Source organism: Peromyscus leucopus, chromosome 3, assembly GCF_004664715.2.
Source record: "Peromyscus leucopus breed LL Stock chromosome 3, UCI_PerLeu_2.1, whole genome shotgun sequence".
In the NCBI taxonomy this organism is placed as follows: domain Eukaryota; kingdom Metazoa; phylum Chordata; class Mammalia; order Rodentia; family Cricetidae; genus Peromyscus; species Peromyscus leucopus.
In genome coordinates this window covers 101,282,569-101,298,159 of record NC_051065.1, presented here as the reverse complement: position 1 = coordinate 101,298,159, position 15,591 = coordinate 101,282,569, and the positions used below count along the sequence as shown (strand labels likewise).

At 48.8% G+C, this 15,591-nt stretch overlaps 1 protein-coding gene across 5 annotated transcripts in view; it reads left to right on the top strand.

Annotated features, from left to right (window-relative positions):
• The window catches only part of Sfxn5 (sideroflexin 5), a 124,009-nt gene that overhangs the window by 46,469 nt on the left and 61,949 nt on the right, over positions 1-15,591 (top strand). For all 5 annotated transcript variants that reach the window (XM_028860192.2, XM_028860191.2, XM_028860190.1 and 2 more), the window contains 3 exons: positions 952-978; positions 1,467-1,521; positions 3,742-3,767. In XM_028860192.2, the coding sequence (XP_028716025.1) occupies positions 952-978; positions 1,467-1,521; positions 3,742-3,767 (108 nt within the window). The remainder of the gene's footprint in view (positions 1-951; positions 979-1,466; positions 1,522-3,741; positions 3,768-15,591) is intronic.

The window sequence follows — 15,591 nt, the reverse complement described above, 5'->3', positions numbered from 1 at the left end:
ATATCCAGGCTCACTGAGAAGGGATCTTTTTCATTTAGGTATTTCAAACATCAATTGGAAGTAGGGTCTCAAGTATCCCAGGCTGGTTTTGAACTCCTGACCCTCCCGTCTCTACCTCCTGAGGTGCTGGGATCACAGGCACCCAGCTCAAATATCTTTCCACAAGCCACTATTTTATCCAGTGTTGATGTTTATTTTTCACGTGTTCTTGATTCAAAAAGCACGTGTTATCATGGTACCCACTTGTGGCCCTAGCTCTGGGAAGTAGAGACAGGAGGTCAGGTGTTCAAGGACACCCTGTGCTTCAGGAGCCCTTGTCTCAAAATTCCCTTGGCTAGAAAAGATGGCGCCGGCCAGGTACAATGACATATATGTACAAAAATGTCATAGTGATGATGTGCTAATTAAAACTTTGAATTTAGCAAAAAGAGGGAAAACAAAACAGAACAAAAGTGGGCTAGGGATGTGCCCGGTTGGTGGTGTGATTGCCTCACACGCTCAAGGCCCCGAGTTCCAGCCCAACGTCTCCATAAACTGGCATGGTGGACCACCTTAATCTGAATACTCTGGGGGTGGGGGCTCCAGGAGGATCCAGGGTCATTGTCAGCTACATATTGAGTTTGAGGCCAGGCTAGGCTACAGGACATCCTGTCTCAAAAATAAATAAATTGGGGACTGAGAGGTGGTTCAGTGGCTAGAACACTGGCTGCTCCTCCGGAGGACTTGAATTCGGTTCCCAGCTCCCACACTGGGCAGCTCACAACTGCCTGCGACTCCAGCTCCAGGGATCTGAAGTCTCTGGCAACCTCTACAGGCTCACACACAGGTGGCATATACTCACACATATAACATGCATATATACTCATAAATAAAAACTGATCTTAAAACAATAAAAAGAAAAGAAAACATGGCACAGAGAACTGAAACTTCTTATTTCTCTGTCTCTTCTAGCTCTGGAGTGCACAGAAAATCAAACAGGTAATCGAGTTCTGGGTTCCTTTTTTTCTCCTTCTCTGTGCTTTCCTGGACCCATCCTCTCCCTGTCCTTGGGGGTCTAGCAGAAGCCCTAATTCCATGACTAATGGGGACCCAATCTCTCCCCACCCCTGCCTTCCTCCCAGCACCCCATTCTGATCTGATTGGCCTCACCCCAGGAACTCTGGGAGTTTCAAGAAAAGACTGGATTCTGTCCACCGAGTCTGATTCTGTGCCTGCTGTGCGCCAGGCAAGGTTAAGGAGACTTCCAGGGGGGCACAGTCTTGCCCCTCATGGGCTTGGAGGATGGGTCAGGAGGAGGATGCTGACCATGGTTTATGTCTGAGTTTTCCTTTATCCCGAGAAGTGGTGAAAAGCAATTGTCCAGGGGCATCCCAGGGCCACTGGCGGGAGGTCTTCTCGGGGAAGCTGTCCTTGCTCTCAACCTTAATCCTCTGCTTGTTCTCCCCATCTTCTCTCCCCACCATCAGGCTATCCTACACCCGGACACCAATGAGAAGATCTTCATGCCTTTCAGAATGTCAGGTGAGCTCCTCCTGGTTCTGCCTACCAGGGGTGTTAACTGTGGCCCCAGCCACATGCTCAGATATTATATGAAAAAAAAAACATGTATTCACCCCAGAAAGGGTGCCGATGGCATCCCAGAGAAACCGTGCACTCAGATCTCTTGGTAAACCACCAAGTTTTATTAGGGTTACTTAAAGGAGTGTAGCTGGCGCTCCGGCAGGGGCATTACCAAAAATCCCATCCCAGGATAGGCGGCAGCTCACGACAGCAGCATCCCTGGCACCCCCTGCCCACCTTGCAGGCAGCTCCACCTGGAGTCTCCCCAGCAAGCGTTTACTGCTTCTATAGCCTCGGGGAAGGCCTCGGGGATCTTGTAACTTTCTGAGCACCCCACGTCTTGTCGCAAGTACCTCCATCCTCTGAGGCCCCCTTCCTCCAGCAGTGACTATTTCAATTTGAAGGCAGAAGTCACAGCACAGCACCAGAGAAGGATATGGCCTGTCACACATACAGCCACACTCCTGCCCACATGTTCACGTCAGCTCAACCCTGTTGGACACGGACCAGGCACACACCTGCCTCACTTCCCACCTGTGTGGTTGCGGTGGCGCTGTGGCCTCTGCAGTAGATTTTTGGCCTCCGCTGAGTCACAAACCCCTTCCTAATGGCAACCTCATGTCACCTGTGTTGAGCAAGCTCTGCTTGTACAAGTTACATCTGACCCCGGCAACCCACTTTTCCTCACTGTCTGCTCCCTGTTCTAGGCCATAGCATCTAGGTGGACTCACTGTCCTCTGACATTGTTGCTAAATACCCTTCCCTTCTGGATAGCATGCAGTGTGTACTCATGACCCTGTGTGTTCTGTGGAATCAATGTGCACGGGAGTCATGCGTTTCTGCCCCGGGAAGTCCCCGTCTGGTAGTTCCTAGAGGGCTGTTTTGTGTGTTTCACACTCGGGGCTCAGAGTACAGTTGTTCGGGTTGAGGTGGAGGCCCTTCCCCTGGTCTGAGAGGTTACAGGTTTTGCCCCGAGTCACTCTGCAGAGGGGTATACACTCTGCAGAGGTGTGCTGCCATTTCTTCCTGGCCATTTTTACCCACCCTGATTCGTGAGAATGATGCAGAGGGCTACTGTCTGCTGTCTTGGAAAGGCCTCCACCTGGCTAGAAAAGGAGACCTCGATCAGACCAGACACCCACCCCCCCACCCCCCCCACCCCCGCCTCAGAAAGCCTGACCTCAGAGACTCAGTCACGATGTGGCTGTCTGATGCATTTTGTAAACTGGGGCACTAGCTGTTAGGAGCCCGGGCTTCGCTGTGAAGGGCTTAGTCAGCAAAGGCTCTGAACAGGTAGAACCTAGAGTTAGAGCTGTGCACTGCCCCTCCACTGGGTAGAGCAGGCTCTCACCCCGGCTTGCCTTCTTTTATAATTCCGAACCTTTCTGAGGCAGGCATTCAGTTCAGCCCCCTTATTCCACCCCCCAAACTTGGCCCTGTCCCCAGAGGGAGGCGCAGGAGAGCCGCGCGGCATCAGCACATAAAGCGGTGTTTGTTCAGGACGTGAACCTGGGTTCTCCATGCCACTCAGATAAGTGGTCCCTGCTGCCTGGTCACCAGCTGACTGTTTACGGTCAGTTAGAGGTATAAGGGACAGGAAAGTTGCCCCCTGGCAGCAGTGAGGAAGCCTTGCACACAGGCCAGGAACCTCACCACTCAGTGCTCTGTTGCTCTCCAGGGCTGGCCAACCAGAACACTAGCGCTTTGAAATGCTCTAGCATGGAGCACATGCCCATCTCAGGTGGAGAGGGAATTCCGGTGCCAGGAATGGCTGTGAAGTGGGAGAAGTAAAAATAAGCTAAAGGAAGACGCTTAGGGCTCCGGGGGGGCGGGGGTGTGTGTGAAAGCCTAGGGATGGGGGATTGTGTCTCCCGGAGGAAAAGGTTCAAAGGCCAGCTGGTGACAAGCAGCAGGCTCTTCTGTCTGTAGGCCAGCCTCTGGATTCTGGAGGCTGGGGAAAGGGGCCCGGGGTGGGGGTGGGGGAGCGGCGGCGATTGTTGAGGGGTGAGCCCTTTGCAGTGGGAAGGCTGAGTTGAAGGAAGACTGTGGTGTCTCTGTGATTGTCCTGGACTTCTTCACCAGGGCCCTGGGGCGGACGGAGCAAGCCCCAGAGACTTCTGGGTATCTCACGAGACCCAGAAGGTTCATGGGACCTGACTCTTTCTCTCTTCCCACCCACAGGTTACATTCCTTTCGGGACGCCAATTGTAAGTCTTACCTGCGAAGGATTTTCTTTTCCAAAATGAAACTTCAAATGTCTAACTGCATCATTGCTCATAAACACTTGGCAGAGGATAGTTTGCTGTCCCCGGGGGGCTCGGCTGGGAGAAAGGGCACACACATCCTCCTTCTCCTTGCTGCTGTACAGTGAGTGCCGCACCAGGAGCTGCACCCACCCAGGGTGAGGAAGTGCCTTGGACCCTCACTGGAGACTGGAAGCTTTCCAGAGGAACCGGGGAAGTGGGAAGACAAGGGCACCTTGTGAAATTGAAATTGCAAATTAATTCAGAAAGGGTTTCTGGTGTTCTTTTTGTTTGGTTTTGGAGTCGGGTTTAGCCCTGCTCATGATTTCTTTCCTGTGTTAAGTATTCTGTGTTATGAATATGGATTAAGTCTGAAAAACAGTGTTGAATGAGAAAATAGTAGCACAGTAGTATTACTCGCTGATGTCATTTATATCATGTTTAAAAATGTGCAAAGTGATAGTATATATAGTGTATGGGTGTATGTTCTGTGTATCTGTGAGAACAGCCCTGGGATGACAAGCAGGAGTCACTGTACCTTTCCCCTTGGGTAGAGGAGGTTGGAACCCGGCAGGAAAGAGGAGTCATCATTTCTGCTGGTTCTTACAGAAAAGGCAACATTTCCACAGTCCTTTGAGGAAGTGAAAAGCACCAACAACAGAGAGCACATCATGTTATCCCCTAGACTTGTGTGTGCTTTAAAAACTTAATCTTATACATACGCACTTTTAATTTTGAAAATGGTTTGTTTCCCCCATATTTCATTTTTTATTCAACTTTCCCCACAATGCTCTCGATCAAACCTAAGACCTTGTGCTCGCTGAAGGAATTCTTTAGCACTGAGCCCCATCCACAGTCCTTGGGGGTCTTACTTTTTTTGTTTGTTTGTTTGTTTGGTTTGGTTTTTTGAGACACTTTCTCTGCATGGCCTGGATCTCCTGATCCTCCTGCTTCAACCTCCCAAGTGCCAAGGCTACAGGTGTATACCGTTACACTTGGTTTGAAATAAATAAGCTATAGGTGTCCCTGTTTTTGTTTTTTGAGATAAGGTCTTATGTAGCCCAGTCTAGCCTTGATATGTAGTTGAGGTCGACTTTGAACCTGTCATCTCCTGCCTCCATCTCCTGAGTCCTGGGATTACAGATGTGCACCACTGTACTTGCCTTATGTGATTCTGCGGTTGGAACCCGGGACCCGCTGAGTGCCAGTACTCGGCCAACCAAGCTAGATCCCACCCTCTCTCAGCGGGGTTTCAACTTCTTTTCTGGCTTGTCAATTATACTTAGTTAATTTTTCCATTTTGTTCCTGGTTTATATTGGAGCAATTGTTTTTTCACTGGTTTTGAATTGGTTCTTTGGAAGGGAATCCTCCTGATTCTGGTGGTGACCATTCACTCACATTGTTTTAGAGCACAGATATGTTACATTTTATATGTAAGCATTATAAATCTGGAGAATTAAATAGCAAAGATGAGTTGTGTCCCTATCCGGTGCTGTGTCGTGTGTGTGTGTGTGTGTGTGTGTGTGTGTGTGTGTGTGTGTGTGTGTGTGTTCTTGCCTGAGTAGGAGGGGGCTTGGCATACTGTTTTGTCCTGTTTTTTTTTTCCAATTGAATAACTATTATTACAGGTGTTCAGAGGCTCAGAAGCAGAGACTCTGAGGAAAAGGAGCTTTCTAAGATTGCATTCACCTAACACTTGTCTCATAAAGGACTCTGAATGAGGTTGGAGACACAAAGGCAGAAAAGACAAACTCTGCCCTCGAGGACTTTGTCTGCCAGGGGAGGCTAAGAAGCCTGGCTGCAGGGGGATCCAAATACAGACAGAGAGAGATCAAGAACTTCATTCAAGTTGGGGGCATTGTCTTTTTTTTTTTTTTTTTTTTTTTTTTTTGGAGTTCAGCTATGCAGCCCAGGCTGGCCTCAAACTCCCAAGCTTGTCTCAGATTCCTGAGCACTAAGATTATGGTCCTGTGCCACTAAGCCTGGCTCTTCCTCTAGTCTTTGCTTCTATCCACCTGCCAGTGTTTTGGAAATGATTTGGAGTCTTATCAACAATTGTCTCAAACATCATGATTACGTAGGCCTTGTGTCTGGCTAGAAGGCTCTTTTGAGTAACATTTGGAGCTTGTGGACCATCCACTGTATGCACCATGGCTTTGCAGGCAATGTCTTCTTTCCCCTCTGAGGCATGAACAATATTTGGCTCAAATGTATTTTCTTTTGTAAGTAAATTTTTCCATTTCTTTGGGAATCATTTGATATATTTTTCTCTTATCTTTGGAGTTCAAAAATATCTCTAGGATTAAAAGAAAAAAGATGTATATTTTATACAAGTAATATATGAATATGTTCCTTGGGATTCAAAAATACCACCAAGAGTTTTTTTTTTTTATATATAAAGAATATTTTAATGCTAGCACATGCCTGTAATCTCAGCATTTTGGAGATGGGGACAAGAGGATCAGGAGTTCAGGGCCAGCTTCAGCTACAAAGAGTTCAAATCCCTAAGATACGTGAGACTGTGACTAAAAGCAATTAATATTTAAAAATAAAATATTTAATATTTATATAAGCAATACATGAATGTCTTCTTAGCTTTGAATTCAGACAATATAAGCAGAAGCACAGGTGTGTACATATAAGTTATCATGTACAGTTATTCTTTTGAAGTCAGATTCTCTGGCTTGTGCTTAGAGTTTGAACTCTACCAAAGGCTGAGACAGGAGGATTACCTGAACGGTGCAGTCAACTTTGAGACCAATCAGGTCAACACAGTGAGGTTATTTCTCAAAAAGAAAAGAAAATAGGAAGAAGGAAAAAAAAAAAAAAAGGCTACAGTTGTAGAATGCCCAGTAATAGTCCAGGTTGGCCAGGTAGCCAAGAATGGCCTTGAATTTCAGGTCGTCCTGCCTTCAACTCCAGCTTTCTGAAATCACAGACATGCATTGCCACACTTGGTTCATGTGTTGCTGGGGATGGAACCCAGGTTTGGTGCATACTAGTCAAATACTTTACCAACTGAGCTACACCTCTGGCCTGGTATTCTTTAAACAATATTTTTAATACTTTGTTTCTGGGGGTGTTGCGCACATGCCATGGTGCATGGCTGGAGTCAGTTCTGTCTTTCTACAAGGTAGGTTCCAAGACTTGAACTCAGGTCATGGGGTCTTTGGAACAAGCACCTTTACCCACTGAGACATCCCTCTCAGGCCCCAGCCTGATTTTCTTATTTCTTGTCTTGAAAGTGTTTATGGCTGTGGTTTGCCTTTAAAAGGTACTGGTAATCATATATTTTCGTGTGTACAGATACATAATATAAACCTATGTTATTGTTTTCCAAATAAGTTTGAAATTATAATTTTGAATCCTTAGTTGAGATTTTTAAAAGGATTTCTTTTTAAATTTTTTGTGTGTGTACACAGGTGTCCAGGTGGCCATAGAGGCCAGAGGTGTCAGATTTCCCTGTAGCTAGGGTCACAGGTGATTGTTACCTACTTAGTATAATGCTGGGAACCAAACTTGGGTCCTCTGTAAGAGCAATATGTGCTTTTAACCATTGAATCATATCTCTGGCCCTAAGATTTATTTTTAATTATGTGTTCTTGTGTATGGGTTTGCACATGTGTGTGCGGGAGTCTGCACAGGCCAGAAGAGGGACTGGGATCCCCTGGAGCTGGAGTTACAGGAGTTTGTGAGCTGCCTGATGTGAGTCCTGGGAACTGAACCCCAGTCCTCTGCAAGAGGGGCGCCTGCTCTTAACTGCTGAGCCATCTCTCCAGCTCTTGGTTAGGATGAAGTGGTTCCTTTTAAAAAAGTGTTATTTGTTATTACTATAGCTTAGTCTTACTTTGTAAGTCTGTCATTTAGAATTTATTGTAGTTTTCTTTGTAGCATAACTGTTATCAGTTATGTGCAGGATTATCTGCATATTACAGAAAATGCAGAATAACAATGACTTAAACAACATAATTTTTCTCCAATGTCAAAGAAGTTTGGATGTGGGTAGAGCTGCCCAAGGCCACCAGGAACCCAGTCTTCCATTTTCCATCATTCATTCTCAGTGCTGGTTTTTATTGTACATGTCACCTCACAGCCCACGTGAAAGCTGCTGGAATCCAGTCATATGCACATTTCAGTGAGAACAAAGAGGATACGTGTGAAGTATCTCCCAACTGAGTCATCCATCTTTGAGGAGTCTCCCTGGGAGTCCCATACGACCGTGGCATTTCATGGGGTATTTAGCTGGTACACAATTGATTCTCAGTCACATGGGGATTTTTATGAATGAGAAAGAAGGATAGCATAGTTAATAGGTAGGCATGCAAGAGTCTGTCAGTCATTTCTGTGTTTGCGTGTGTGTGTGTGTGTGTGTGTGTGTGTGTGTGTGTGTGTGTGCACGCACATGGTTGTGTATGTGTAGGTCAGAAGACAAGCGGTGTTGTTCGTCAGGTGCTGTCCATCTTGATTTTGACGCAGGGTCCCTCACTGACCTGGAACTCACCAAGCAGTCTAGGCTGGCCAGTGAGTCCCAAGGATCCTCCTGTTCCCATTTCCCCTCTGCTGAGATAAACGTGTGTCACCACACCTCGTACCTCACTTCTTTTTAAAGTGGGTCCTGGGGGATTGAACCCAGGTCCTCATGCTTGTCAGGCAAGCACTTTACTGACTGAGCCCTGACATAATAATTTTTTATAAACATTTACATTGATACGTCATTTGACAATGTTATTAAACCAAAGACCTGGGCATCTGAGCTGGTCACTCACAGGTAGCTATGGGCTCATGACCCACTAAATGACCAGGTGGATTCTTGCAGAGTCAGTGGCTGCCCTCAGCCAGGACAAATCAACAAAGCGGAGGGCTTCAGCTCTGCTTTGTTAGGGTGCTTTTGTGTTTGCTTTGAGACGGGGTTTCGCAGTATAGTGCAGTCTGGTGTTGAATTGCTGATCGTCCTGCCTCAGCCTGCTGCACGCTCGAGTGTGTGCTTGCCGCTCTGTCTTTACCCTGAGGGCTCCCCTCATGCCTGAGACAAGCCCATTTGTTGCAGGGAACTGCAGCCCTGTTGGTGTCCAAGCTTGGCATGCTGGTCTCCCCTGCCGTGGGCTGTGCACTGTGAAAGCAGATGTGCAGTGTGGACCAGTCCGCAGAGCCTCTGAGTTAGCGTATAGTGTGGAGACAGGACACCTCAGAGCAGCAGTGGTCTCTCCACTGAGGCAAAACAGGCAGCATGGCTTGGGACATGATATCCCGGTAGACAGCCCAGCAGCGGACCTTCTTCTGAGCCTCAGATAGCCATGTTCCAAGATTCAGAGCACTGGGCCAGAGGTGGATCTCCAGTTGAGCCCATGGATGTGGAGAACCCATGGCTTTCTGTCTCTGCGCTTGGACATGGGCAAGCACCATGGCAACTCACAGGTCCCACTCTTGACTCCCATTACCACCAAATCAAAACCTAACCTTATATGGAAGGACATGACTGCTTCTCCAGCGCTTCCACCTGAAGCCTGGCACCCCTCAGTCCCAGTAGCCCCTCTAATGTCCTGCTGTGGCCTGACAGCCCGGAATACTCATTCATTACTGGTCCTAAGGGCCTGGAAGGTTCCAGTCCACACCTTCATGAAGCTCCTGGTCAGAGTGAGTAAGAAATCATGCGCGTGTAGAAGCCACTGAAAACGCTTACCGAAATAGAAACGCGGGTGCCAGCGAATGTGCTAGGAACTGGGCCCCTGAGTGATGAAGGGAAGGGCGAGGAAGGCTGGCAGGTACCTCAACTGAGAAGCTCCTAGATGCCACATCCAAGCAGCCTCCTGCCTACAGGAGCATCCCTGCTCGACCCCATGCCCTCCTGCTTACCCTGAGAATAACCTCACTCCCTACCCCAGGGGCTCCGGAGGGACGAGCTGGTTCTCACACGCGCGGGTGCCAGTTTAGTCAGCAGATTTCACAGATCCACTGGCACCCATGTCGGGGCTTATTTTAAGCTTAACATTTAAAGATGGGAACTTTCCCCCACTTTAGTGTGTGGCAAAAAGATCCCAATTTATACAGAAGCACGGATGCTAAGCCAGTGTGCCCAGGCCACTTCTGCGGCTGCTGTGGCCCAGTACCCATTGTTTCAGGGTCCTTCAAGAAGCTCCCACCATGGGGGTGCTTCCTACAGTCAATAGCCCTTTCCCCAGCTTCTTACTGTAGTATGGAACACTGTCCTTCCCATGAGCCCATAGTAGAAGGGGCAAGGCTCCCTGCCCTGGGTCTGTGTGACTCTTCTGCCTGTACCCTGCATGCCTCACATGCCAGGAGCTCTGTCCTTCATGGGCCTAAGGCTGCCTGGGTACATTTGCACCTTCCTCTTCAGCTCCATGCTCCTACCCAGCCTGGAACTTTCAAATCTCAGGAGGAATACACAGACCATGAGCCCCTGGCCAGTGAGTCTGATGCCCTATCTGTCTATCTATCTATCTATCTATCTATCTATCTATCTATCTATCTATCTATCTATGAGACAAAGCCTCAGAAATAACTGAGATTGTCAACTAAACTCACTAAATAAATGAGGATGGCCTTGAACTCCTGATTCTCCTGCTCCACCTCCCAAGTGCTAGGATTACAGGTGTGCACCATCGAAACTGGTTCATGCAGTGCTGGGCATGGAACCTAGAGCTTTGTGCATGTTAGACAAGCACTATACCAACTCAGCTACCTTCCTGGCCATAGATTCTGACTTCCTTGGGACATTCTAGGCTTGCGTTACACAATCCGAGCCTTTTCTTGCTGCTCCACATGCTCCCATGAGTATAGAAACCCCAAGACTCAGAAGGCACTCCTGAGGTCACTGAATGTCCACTGTGTGGGTGGGGTGAAGGTCTACTTTATGTTGGGGCTTGTCCATCTCTCAGGGCTTTCCTGGCATCCCGAGTCCTTCCTAACCCAAACTGCTTTCTCCAATATCCTAATCCCAGTCTTAGTTTTTCCCCCACCCACTTCCAGTGCTACCAAATAACAGTCATTTTGACCCCATTCATACCATGCAAGAGGTGTCAGTCCAGTTAAAGCTAGACGCCGCCAACCAAGGTTAGGCACAGTCTTGATAAAAGGTACTTCTTGAGATGGCCGCATCCTTTAAATAGCAGTGACATCCCCGATGCACCAAAGTGTTACTTTTCATTCAGATCATTAGCCATAAAAGTCAGAAGATGGAGGCAAAGCACAGGGGAAAAAACCTAGCAAGCTGTTGGGTCCCCCAGCTGTGGCAGGTCCGTGAGAGGCAGCTGTTGAGGAGGAGGAGGAAGAGGAAGAAGAGGAAGAGGGGGAGGAAGAGGAAGAGGAGGAGGAGGAAGAAGAGGAGGAGGAGGCGGTAGGAAGGGAAGGTCTCAAAAGACAGGTGCTTCACTGGTGAGGGTTGTGACATCCTCTGACTTCTCACCTCCAAAGCTGAGGGCAGTTCTGGGGAAATAGACTGCAAACCTGAAGCCAGCCGAGGTGAATGTAAGGAGGAAGGGGAGGATGATGGGAGCCTGCAAAGGAGCTGGACCTCGATCTGAATGGAGACCTGAGGAATGGAGAGAGGTGCTGAGCTAAGAGGCAGTGGGGTGGAGGGTGAAGTTACTCCTACCCTTTTCCTGTCACTTGGGAAAATTTGGTGGTATCCTGTGGTGAAGCTCAACATATGTTTCACTGCCCAGTAGTTTGATGTTTTTGTTGCTTGTGTGTGCACACACATGCACATGCCGGCGTACAGACTTGTGTTTGGAGGCCAGAGGTCAACATCAGATGTCTTCCTGAACTGCTTTCCACTTTGCTGTTTGAGACACTGTCTCTCCCTGAATCTGGAGCTAACCAGTGGTCTGGATGGGCTGGCCAGCTAGCCCCCAGACTCCTTGTCTCCACCGCCTCAGTGATGGGATTCCGTGCTGCTGCATCCAGCTTCTTATGTGTGCGCTGGCGGTCCAACTCAGGTCCTTGTACAGCAAGGCATTTACTAACAGAGCTGTCTCTCAGTGCCCTGTTTAGATTTGTTTATTTCTATCTTATGTGTGTGTGTGTCCTGCATGTGTGTGCATGCACTGCCCATGGAAGTCAGAAGAGGGCATCAGATCCCTTATAACTGGAGTCATAGACAGCTGTGAGCCACCATGGTAGGGGCTGGGAACTGAAGCCAGGTTTTTCTGCAAGAATAAGTGCCCTTCACTACTGAACCCCACATGTATATATATGGGAGGGGGTACAGTCTTATGTAGCTCAAGTAGCCTTGAACTTGTTATGAGCTCTGCACAAAGGCTTTCTATCAACAGAGTGATATGGGAAGTGCCAAGGTGAAGATGCTGCTCAGGTCTGAGCTTGGCCTGTGTGCCCCCCCCCCCCACTTCAGCAGCTCAGGTAACATACAACATACACTACCACTCCCCCCCCCCCCCCCCGCTTCAGCAGCTCAGGTGATACTCCTGGCCGGGAGACTGGGATGTTTGAGGTGCTGTTTGAGCTCAAGAGATGGCTCAGAGGCTAACAACACTGACTGCTCTCCCAGAAGGCCTGAGTTCAGTTCCTAGCACCCACACTGGGCAGCTCACAACTGCCTTTAATCCCGCCTCCAGGGAATCTAAAGCCTACATGTAGCCTCTGTGGGCATCTGCACTCATGCACATACCCACACATGTACACATAAATACAAACGCAAAGAAATCTAAAAAAAAAAAAAAAAACCAACCTTGTCTGTCTATAGCAGTTAGGACGCTGAAGGAGCGATGGAATAAGGGGGTGAGTTTTCTTTTGAACTATTTTCCAGGTGGGAGCTACTGAGCCCATTCTCTATTGTATCCTTAGAGGGGCACACATTGTCCCTCTTCGGCCCCAGAGCCCAGGTGGGTGGGGTGCTGAGCAAGGTTGTTTGGGAGCCGATAGCACGAGAGAAGACGGTAATGCCAGGCGCGCTGATCTCAGTGCCAGCAGCGGCGTAACTCTGTTTGTGGTGTCCCTAGACAGTGAAGAATGCAGGGCTGCGCCACACACACCCCACACTCGGCGCACATTCTTAGGGACTCCTCTTAGCGGGAATCAGCCTCTGGGAGAGGTTCAAACGGAGCTGGTTCTGGTCCTTGCTGTCTATCTATGGTCTGCCGCGTCTGGCTGACCCTTGCTCCTCCCATTCTCCACAGGCTTGTACCTGCATGTGACACGCCTGAACGCATGTGTACAAGCACTCACACGAGGCTTTATGTTCTGAGAGGATGCTCAGCTGTGAGGTGCAGGCTGTGGGGCTCAAAGAAGCGGGGCAGGCTAGACTGGAAGAGGAACTAGACTGGAGGAGGGTGACACCGCCACCTGACGTCCGGGAACATGTGCCAGACATGGAGCCAGATTCCGTCTGCGCCCTTCCTCCTCTCCTGACTCTCCTGAGAGATGCCAGGGCAGTCCTTGATTTAACAGGTGAAGACAGGTATGAAGGAAGAGCTCCGGTAACTTGCTTGGGTCAGTCTTGGCTCCAGCATCCGTCGATCACTAGTCCACAGCAGGACAAGTGATAGGACTGGATGGCCCGTGGTACCCACAGATGTGTGGAGAGGACAGCCAGCAGAGGGCTGGAGCTGCAGAGGGGACTCCAGCCACTGCATGAACTAGAAATGCAAAGATGGATGTGTGATTTGGCCAAGGTCCTGCAGCGCGGGAGGGTGGGGGCGGGAAGAAAGCCTGGCTGTTGGCTCCCGCTTCCTCTACTTCCACTTTCCCTGGTCCCCATGCATTCTGGGCACTCTCCACCATGTGTGGCCATGCCTGCCGCGCTTCCCTCTTGGAAGAGGTGTGATCCACTGGCATCAGCCGGGTGGACTGGCTCCCTCTCTCCCTCTCTTCCTTCCCTTCCCCTGCCATGTTCTGGAAAGGGCAGCAGGAGGGAATGTGGGCAGGTTGCACCAGAGATATACATCTGAGAGCTGAAGGGAACATTTATTTTTAATGTAGACTGAAAAAGAAAAGGAAGTTATAAAATGCCTGCTCTTGCTCCTGGGACTGTGCAGATGGTGCTGTGCATTGCCTAATAGGGAACGAGGCTGCATCATGTGCTCTGGGCCCTGCCTGGCTGTAGGGACCCAGAGGGCAGGGTCCTAGAGCACCTGCCTCAGACCCCAGAGGGCCCTTTGGTGTCCGTGCTCTGCTATCTTTACCCTCTCCAGATTGTCTTTTGCCAATTTCTGGGACATTTTCCTCAGTCAGACCAGTGGCTCTGTTGTCCCTGGTGCCTCAGTTGCCTGGCTTCTGTCACACATACACGAACACACACTGACATACATGCACTCACGCACACATGTCTAGCACAGCAGAAGTCAACTTCTTTGGTCAATAGTCAACCCTGGCCTTCCTAAAATTCTGCTCGAGTGTTAGTGTCCATTAGCCTTGCTCACTCCCATGTGCCTCATTGACCTGCCTGACTCGTCTGGACTTTGTGTTTTGGGGTTAGGGAGTATTTGGGTTAGTTTTCTCTTCACTGTGACGAGATGCCCGATAGACACAATTTAAGTAAAGAAGGGGTTGTTTGGGTTTGTAGTTTGAGGACATTGTCCCTCATGGTGAGAAGTCACGGCAGCAGGGACTGAGGAAGTTAGTCACATTACATCCACGGCTCAGGAAGCAGATGAATGAAGTGCTCAGCTAGCTCTCTGCTTTATAGGGCTGTCTACATTGCGTGTGTGGGGTCTTCCCACCTCAGCTAAATCTTACCACCATCACAGGGACCCTCTAATCTCCCCACTCCCCACCCTGCCATTGCTGGAAGCTTCGGGGCACACAATATACACTATGCCCCATTAACAGGCCAGAGCAGTAACTGAACCTCCTCTTTCTTTGTGCTCATGGAGACGAGCTGGAGGAGTGCCCTAAAATCAGAACCAGATCGCCAAGCTGGAGATTGAGAGACCCAACTCTTGAATTTACTGTAAAGGTTTGGGAAGATCCCTGCACTTCTCAAGGCCTCGGCAAAATATGGAAAGTCGTCTCTATTTTATAGTGCCCTCCTTGTTATCAGGTTATGCTAGGTGATCCATGTTGGCAGGGTCAGCCAACAAGGCGATCTCTTTAAGAAAGGCACGGAGAGGTTTCAATGGTTTGAGGTACTGGCATGGACACCAGGCTTGTGTTACGTCAGGCAGCGAGGATTTTCAACATAGTCAAACACTCGTTAGTCAGAGTCATGTGCAATGGGAGTGTGTCTGACATAGCCTAAGTACAAATTTATTTAGGGCTCTGGATTATTCTAGAAAAGATTATATGTCAGCTTTAAAAACGCATACTATAGAACAAAACAAGTTAAGTTAAAAGTGACACCCAAAAAACGTTAGCAAAGAGAAGACCATGAGGCTGGGAATGGGTAAGAAAATGAGCAGTGTGGTCTGTATCCATGAGGTCTGTGGACAGAGAAAGCTGGCCCCAGCTGCTGCTTTTTCCTTTAATTATTATCATTATTATTATTATTATTATTAGTAGTAGTAGTAGTAGTATGTGTGTGTGTATGTGTGTGTGTGTGTGTGTGTGTGTGTGTGTGTGTGTAACATTATGTATGTGTGGAGGTCAGAGGACAACTCTGAGGAGTCAAAGTGTAAGTAGTTCTAAGGCTGGAACTCAAGTTGTCAGGCTTGCAGGCACACACCACTGAGCCATCTTGCTGACCCTGACCTAGGTTTCTTACCGGTCAGACACAGGTAAATGGCCCAGGGACTGCAAGACAGATGCAAAGCAGTTGCTTGGACATGCGACCTCTGATTCAGAAACCAGAAAGTGTCTTTGAAGTAATTCAGTGAG